Here is an 8,754-nt window from a genome sequence, read left to right as displayed (position 1 = left end):
ATTTTTTTTCTAATGAAAATATTGGACATGAACTTTATCTAGTAGAGGTACGCCGCCTTGGCACATATCAGATTTCTACTTCAAATAAGGGAAAAGTTGTAGACAATTTTTTAGAAGATAAGATTGAAGAAGAAAGCTTTGAGCATGGCGTTAGGCCATACAAACTTGAAGAGCATAACAAAAGGGATTCGAGAAGAACTCTAGCTAATTTAGAAGAACAAAAGAGTTGAAGAGGCAAATATAAGATCATTTTTGCACTATGAAGGGGATACAAATGTGGAAGCGATGTATGATGATAAATATGATTATAAATATAATTGTGTGTCAAAACTTGACTACTTCGGAGAGAACTTAAAGCCTGCGAGAAAAAAACCAATAATTAGATCACATTATGATCCATTGGTTGGCAACATGCTTAATTTTGTGCTCTCATCTACAACAACCCCGGTGATTTGGGTGACACTTATGAAGACAATCATGAAGGGGAATTTTCACAAAGAGGAGAAAGAAGAGGCAGTGAATATTTTTTATTGATGAGGCAAGGGTTGTCCCGCCTTAGCAACTCTACAACAAGTTGTGATTCATTGATGTCTACCACTTTATCAGAGCTCCTACAGCTTCCAACATATCTCAGTTGAGACATTTCAAATATCACTGAAAAGGTAGGGATAGAGTGACTGTTGTGTGCACTGAGAAAGGTTGCCTATTTTATATGGCCACTGAGATTGAAAATGAGAATACATTTTATATAAAAAAGAACTTGGAGAACACTTTGGATACACACTAAGAGAGCACAAACATTAACATTAATTTTGTGGCCAATGTGTGTGAGCATACGTTCAGAACATATAGAAAACATGTGTTGCCACCTTAACTCAAATTGGTATGCTAAAGTATGGAGTTGAAGGGCCAAACAACACATCTTAGAGGAATTATAGAAGGTTTCAGATATATGTACGGCCCCAATTATAACCGCCTGTATACGTATCTGGTTTTTGGGCTAAAACCGTCCCGACAAGAGCCCCGAAAAGGCCCGACTCGAAAATATTTATTGGGCTCTAGGGAATTCGTCATAGAAACATGGATATAGTTGGGTCTGCCGCTCGCATTTCCCGCTCCCAAGATAGAATTGCGGTAGTTGGTGGGATGGAACATTTAGCTCCGCACCTCAAGCGCCCATGCCACCGCCACTGATCTCCCTTCCCCCGCCTCTTCTAGTCTTGTCGCATCACTCATTCGCTATCATGGACGTCCCCAACTACCAGATCCACACCTGCGTAGGTTCAATCGGAACCACACTGGCCTTCTTCTTGTCCCACCCTTTTTCCACCGTGATAACGTTGGGACTCCACGTGCAGAGTGTTGCATCAGCGAAGTATTTTCCCCACAAGGGTGACTCGAAGGTTTATATCGAACTCTCGGGAACTGGATGAAAGAGTATACTCTTCTCTTTTTTCAAGAAATTCTACAAGTGAAAACAATGCCTTCTGTCCCCAACTCCACCGTGTGGTTGTCAAGCACAATGTTTCATGTAAGTAAATAACACAAGTAGTAAATTAAACTAGACAAAGCAACTAAGTAAAAAAACTGTAAAGGGCTTGATTGTTTTTGGTGTTTTGGATGCATATAAGAAAAGATAAATATTTTGTATTTTCAGAATAAAATAGTGCAGCAAATAGAAATAATGTAAATGCAATATAAAGGTGTTTCTAATGATAAAAAGTGGGCCCGTGTTCATGGGTTCACTTGACTATTCTCTCGTAAAATTGTGGTGGACAAAAAACAATTCATCAATGAGATATGAAGGTACAAATAATATTGTATGTAAGATCAGAATTGATATGGGCATCACGTCCTAACATAGAGATGATGCAACACATCTCTCTTATGCTCTACAAGAATGAAACTTCATCAGTCTTGTATTAAGAATTAACAGAGCATAGCAATAAGTACTTTGACATGAAGTTTGAATATCAAATATTCTACCTTAAACAAACAAGATCATCATTACTGTCACATGATGAACATAGCACATGCATTCACTTTATCTCTAGTAAGGTAGTAAAAGAAAGGCAAAGCCACAATAGATCAAGAACATATTGTCACTATCCAATCACTAAAACCCTGCTACTACATCTAACACACACATCACCCCACACATGCTCTTGCATAGATGTTGGATCAGAACAAAACTTAAGAACGGGGGAACATAATATGCATCTATCAATACATCTCACAATATAATAAGATCAGATCTCATAAAACCATATCATACAAGAAGGATCCACCACATAGGTATTACAAATATGGCCATAATCATGATAGGTAACTCGTATGGCACTAAGTACTATGAAGAACATGAGAGAAATAGATCAAGCTACGGCCACAAACCCGTAGTCCAGAGGTGGACTACTCCCTCTTGATCATGGTGATGATGATGAAGACGTTGGAGAAGGTGGTGATCCCGGCGGAGTTTTCCCCCTCCAATCTTCTCTACAGCATCCTCCGTTTTGGTATTTGTGTCTTTTTACGGCGCTCTCCTCCCGAGAAATTTTCGGGGCCATATATATAGAGTTTTTTAGGGCAAAATACGTCGGTTCGCGAAATAATTAGGGCAAACGGACGCTCGAAGGATGAACGGAGGTGGGTGGCGTGACCATACTTCTGGGCCGCGCCACCTAGCCTCGTTTGGCCCTCGGGACCGGGTGTGATCTAAAAGTCCATTGTGTTTCTCCCAATGAAAAAATGAGGCTACAAAAATCTCAGGTCAATTTGACTCCGTATACGTCCCTGAAAGTGAAAAATACGTGAAACAAGGTTTTCCTGTTCTGTAGGGTTATAAACCAAATAAAAGGGATCATTGGTAAATCCCCATAAATCAATGTAAAACATGGTATTATCATCATATATGTTTCAAATATGTGGGAATTCAATATGATAAAGGACAAAGTTCATGTATGAATTTTACATGCATCACACCTCCATCACGAGGCCAATGCGTAAACCTACCACCTCTAGGGCAGAGCAGAAGTGACATACCAACCATGTCGTACAAGGAGGCAATACACTTGCGGGCAGTGTCGCACAAGCTCATGGTATCTCATCGAAATAATCATAATGGAGAGCTTAACACTATGCAAGGATGCAAAATACCATAGGTGTTCAAATCCTTCACACTCAAATCCCACCAAAGCAACAAGTGCTAGGGAGGAATTAGAGAGGAAGAACCGTGGAGGAAATAAACAAATGACTCCAAGATCTAGATCCCAAGAGTTTCTCTAGGTTGGAGGGGGAATTGATTGGTGGAGATTGTAGATCTAGATCTCATCTTCCAAAACTCTCAAGAATATGCAAGAATCATGGGAGGGATGGGAGTGGAAACAAGCTTTTGAGGTACTGCTAACCCCCAGGTGTAGGGGGTCACCGTAGTACAATTCGGTAAGTAAACTATCTATAAGTGCTGAAAATAAAATGCAAAGAGTAAAACTAGTGCAAGAAAAGTAAAGTGCGGTGAAGTAAAGTGAGGTGAAGTGGAGTAGAGTGGAGTAACTCAAGGGAGTAAGTTTTCAGACAAATTGGTATTTCATTTGTGTAGTTGTCACAATTAGTGAAGCTCGATAGTCTTTTTGGTATTTCTTTTAGAGAGGAGCCATAGATAGGTGCATCCATTGATATGAGAAAATACACCCCTAGTGATTGATCCCAAGGCCAGTTAAGAGCAAACAAGGGAATTATTAAGACATAAAGTCCAACCACTGCTGTAAGTTTAAAGGTCCCCATTGTTATACCCCTCGTTATTAGCCATGAATTAATATAACATGAATATCTAAGATTTGGGACATGGTTTATGTCCAGCTCCAGTTGTCCCTCCTCCTATCATCATGCAACAGTGACAACCTCATGTATTCCCCAACATGTGTGAGCACTCATATATTAGTACAAGACATTATCATAGAAGATAACAAATACTTGTATGTAACCAATCAAAAAATTATCTCACAATTGCCAAGAACAAGTCACTACTCAAACAAAGACATAGAGGTATAATACATCGTGGGAAAACGATAGATTGCCTCACACATCATGTTTGCCAAGAGATTACAAATGGTAGATGAATATGGTGCTGAGGGTGTTGATGAAGATGATGATGATGACCACGTTAGAGGAGGGTGGAGTCCACCAGAGATGATTTCGACATCGATTCCCCCCTTCGATCTCCGCCGGTGGCGGCCTACTGACTCGCTGTTTATGTTTTTTGATCTCCGCCGCCGTCTACTCGAGGAAACCCTAGGGGGTCATATATATAGGGTTTTTTTTAGGTCAAACAAAGTCCGTGGGCGCAAGATTGATGCCGATCGGACGGTCGAGGGGGAAACGGCCCCTCTTGACCTCCTAGTGTCCCAATTTAGCTCATTTTGTTCGTCTCGAAAATTCTAAAATGTGGGCCTAGATGTAGCCAGGCTTGGAGGTGGTCATGGGGTTTCCTGGCCCTCGACCGTGCTAGTGGCGCCCTGCACTGGTGCAGTGATGGCAGTAGCGGTCTCATCTACGTGACGCTAGATGTCGGGTGGCCGCCACCTTCCTTCGAAGGTGGTCGGCTTGGTTGCTCCTAATGCACATGTGGCTAAACGGAGACATGGTGTGGAAGATCTGGGTGAAAACCCTAAGTTTTGGCCTTTGGCCGAAGCCGGTGATGTCGATGTCTCGTGTGTTCTCGAAGGCTTCATTGAGGTGAAGCTCCCATCTCATTCCTCTATCATCCGGGGGAAACCCCAGATCCATGGATCGGATGATGGTGGCGCTCCTACATCGTTCCCCCTTGGTGGCATCAATCTTGGAGGTGTGCATCACCGCGAGGGACCAGTGGATGGGCTTGTGGTGGAGCGGTATTTTTGTTTCTAGCGCATCGATGATGGCGAATCTCGGCGGCGTGGCTTAGTGGGGTCTTGACAGCGTCGCGTGATGATAGACACGTGCATGGTGGTGGTGGTGTCTGGCGTCGTGGCGACGTCGACGGAAGGTCTAACAATGTCAGCACAGAGATCCATGTCATGAAGATGGGTTGTGGAAGGCGGATGCGGTGACTTGTGTAGCATGCACATGATGTGCATACAAAGAGTCTGCTAGACCGGTTGGCCGGTTAAGATGATGCACGTTGGTGGGCGGTCAGGGCATATGGTTGTGATCACGGCCAACCATTTATCAAGGTTGTATGTGTAGCGATTGTTATCGCCAAGAAGGTGGTTTCATCTTAATTTTGTAAAGCTAATAAAATAATTTTGTACATTGTTTCGATGAGGAGGCTGGGTGTTTCCTCCATTTCGGAAAAAACAAGACACTTCATGCGTTAGAAACGCGGGATCTACATCTTCTTAAAGGTCTGATTTTTTGGAATGACATTTCTCCAGATTTCAATCGGTTGGCCAGCCAATAGGAGAATATAAATCCGATATACTACAAGCCTATCACGGTACAAAATTAGCCCATGGGCCTGACAAGCCCATTGAAACAAAGACTGTTTTTTTTCAGTTTTAACCAAGCGGCTGCTTCAGACATGAGCATGCGTGCCCCCCCGATTTTCCCTCCTAGCCTTCCGCTGCACACCGGCAGCGAACGGCCAGAAACAGAGCACCCCGTTAAGAGCCCTCTCCCCTGCATTGCGCTAGGAAGTAGCTAAGCTATTCTTGCAGAACCCACGCGCACCCAATGATGGCCTGCCGTAGCCTCCTCCTCCTCCCCTGCCTCCTCGCCGCGGCGGCGGTTCTCTGCGATGCGCACTCGAAGCTCGCCAAGAAGAGCAACGACGTCGTCAACGGCCCCCTCCTCACCACCAAGATCGACGCCAAGCGCACCCTGATCGTCGGCCCCAACGACGAGTTCAAGACCATCCAATCCGCCATCGACGCCGTGCCTGAAGGGAACAAAGAGTGGGTCATCGTCCACATCCGCTCCGGCGTCTACACGTACGTATGCACGCACGCGTGCGCATTTGGACATGTGAATTCTTTTTGGCTCTGGATGTTTTTTAACAGCACGAATGCGTTCGGATGCAGGGAGAAAGTTGTGATCCAGGAGACCAAGCCGTTCATCTTCGTCAGGGGCAACGGCAAGGGCCGGACCTCAATCTCCTTCGAGTCGGCCTCCCCGCACAACGCCGAGTCCGCCACGTTCGCCGTGCACGCGGACAACGTCATCGTCTTCGGCCTTAGCTTCAGGGTATGCTCCTCGATCTTTACCTCTCCTTCTTTACTGTCAACCTGAACGTATCTCCAGCATGCACAGTTTTATCTGAAGAACCGATTGATTTTGTTCTCTACGTCCAGAATGCGGCGCGCGCGGGGCTGCCGAACAGCCCGGAGATCCGCACGGTGGCGGCCATGGTCGGCGGCGACAAGGTGGCCTTCTACCACTGCGCCTTCTACAGCCCCCACCACACCCTCTTCGACCAGGCCGGCCGCCACTACTACGAGAGCTGCTACATCCAGGGCAACATCGACTTCATCTTCGGCGGTGGCCAGTCCATATTCCAGGCAAGCACACACCATGGCACGAACGAACACGTACATACCATGGACGTTAAGTGACATCGGCCGAAATGCGTCTTGTACATCCGTGCAGTGCGCGGAGATCTTCGTGAAGCCCGACCGGCGGACGGAGATCCTGGGTTCCATAACGGCGAGCGATCGCAAGGAGGAGAGCGCCGGCGGCGGCTTCGTGTTCCTCAAGGGCAAGGTGTACGGCGTCGGGGAGGTCTACCTGGGCCGCGCCAACGAGGCCTACTCGCGCGTCGTCTTCGCCGACACCTACCTCTCCAAGACCATCAACCCGGCCGGCTGGACGGACTACGGATACACGGGCAGCAAAGAGTACGTACACGCAAACAAAATATAACAATGACCGACTGCATGATGAATCGAAATTCTTGTCTGAAACAATCGGTATGCTAATCTGCAGCAATTTGATGCTCGGGGAGTTCAACTGCACCGGGCCGGGCGCCGACGCGTCGAAGCGCGTGCCGTGGTCGCGGCAGCTCAGCCCGGCGGACGCGGCCAAGTTCCTCACCGTCGACTTCATCGACGGCAAGGACTGGCTCCCGGCCTTCTACTACTGATCGACCAGACTGAAAACCACATGATACAGTAGTACATACTTTTGCGTGCTCTGGGAACTTGTACACTTGTTGCTTGATACTCCTTGTTGTAATGTGTCTTCCCTTACCTCCGTGATGTGTAAAATCTAATTGAGCCTCAACGATGGATCTCTTGTAATAGGACCGTGACAGGTTTGCTGTTTCTGAACTCTAACTTGCGAGTGTTAATTACTGGTTAGAAGTGACAGACTTTGTAATTAACTTGTGTGGTTATATCCTTCATTCTAGTCCCAACTTTCAGGTGGTTTTGTATTTGAGAAACGAAAAACAGATCTGAAGAATAGACAATGCTGCAGACATGGATGTGCAGCATTAAGTTCAACCAATAAGATCTAAAAAAAGCACAACCACTATACGAGCAATTAATTATGTTCAGTTTTAGCAATCTGTCTATTACCGTCCAATATCAAGCATGTGCTCCTTTTCTGTATCTTCGACTGTTCTTATTCATTTTTTAACTTGAAAATGAAGACCATGTATTCTTAGCATTTTTCTCTCTATAATTTTAGGAAGTGAAAAAGAGCTAGCCTCCAAGAACACTAAGTGAAATAGAGAGATGATTGATCATCAACGACATGCAAAAACTCCCAATGACTTTAATACTTTTGGAAGATGATAAATAAGTACCTTTAAACATATAATACATTGTAAACATACATTTGCTCAAGCTTAATCATTCATATATGGTCACCTATATGAATATATATCCGATGTGGTGTCTCATGCATAAGTCACCCAATTTCTTGATGTTTTTCAGTGTCCTCCACCGATGCCGCCGCCTCCTCCAAAACGTGATCTGGGAACTTGTACACTTGTTGCTTGATACTCCTGGTTGTAATGTGTAATCCCTTCCCCAGTAATGTGTAAAATCTAATTGAGCCTCAACGATGGATCTCTTGTAATAGGACCCTGACAGGTTTAATTTGCTGTTTCTGAACTCTAACTTGTGAATGTTAATTACTGGTTAGAAGTGACAAACTCTGTAATTAACTTGTGTGGTTATATCCCTTCATTCTAGTCCCAACTTTCAGGTGCTTTAGTATTTGAGAAACGAAAAACAGTTCTGGAGAATAGACAATGCTGCAGGCATGGATGTGCAAGAAGTAATCCGTTACATAAGTACAACCAATGTACGAGAAATCAGTTATGTTCAATTTTGGCAATCTGTCTATTAATTACTGTTCAATATAAAGCATGTGCTCATTGTCTGTATCTTCGACTCTTCTTATTCATTTTTTAACTTGAAATGGACACCATGGATTCTTATAACACTCTGCATTTTTAGGAACTCAAAAAGAGCCAGCCTCCAAGAACACTAAGTGAAACACAGAGATAATCATCGATGATATGTAAAAACTCCCAATGACTTTATTACTTTCGGAAGATGATAAATAAGTAAACATATAATACATTGTAAACATATATTTTTCAAGCTTAATCGTTCATATATGGTCACCTATATAAATATATATCCGATGTCGTGACTATGCATAAGTCACCCAATTCTCTGATATTTCTCAGTGTCCTCCACCGATGCCACCGCCACCTCCAAAACCTCCCCCGCCTCCACCACCCAAGCCACCGCCACCCCCGGCGCCACCTCC

At 44.5% G+C, this 8,754-nt stretch overlaps 1 protein-coding gene across 1 annotated transcript; it reads left to right on the top strand.

Annotated features, from left to right (window-relative positions):
* Positions 1-5,709: 5,709 nt before the first annotated feature.
* LOC124699886 (probable pectinesterase 67) lies at positions 5,710-7,111 on the top strand. The gene is made up of 5 exons (XM_047232114.1): positions 5,710-5,963; positions 6,054-6,216; positions 6,324-6,530; positions 6,619-6,866; positions 6,955-7,111. The coding sequence occupies exons 1-5, from the start codon at positions 5,710-5,712 to the stop codon at positions 7,109-7,111; spliced, it is 1,029 nt and encodes a 342-aa protein (XP_047088070.1).
* The last annotated feature ends 1,643 nt before the right edge of the window (positions 7,112-8,754 follow it).

The sequence above is a fragment of the Lolium rigidum genome, chromosome 3 (assembly GCF_022539505.1).
Source record: "Lolium rigidum isolate FL_2022 chromosome 3, APGP_CSIRO_Lrig_0.1, whole genome shotgun sequence".
Taxonomy (NCBI): Eukaryota; Viridiplantae; Streptophyta; class Magnoliopsida; order Poales; family Poaceae; genus Lolium; species Lolium rigidum.
This window is presented reverse-complemented; position numbering and strand designations above follow the sequence as displayed.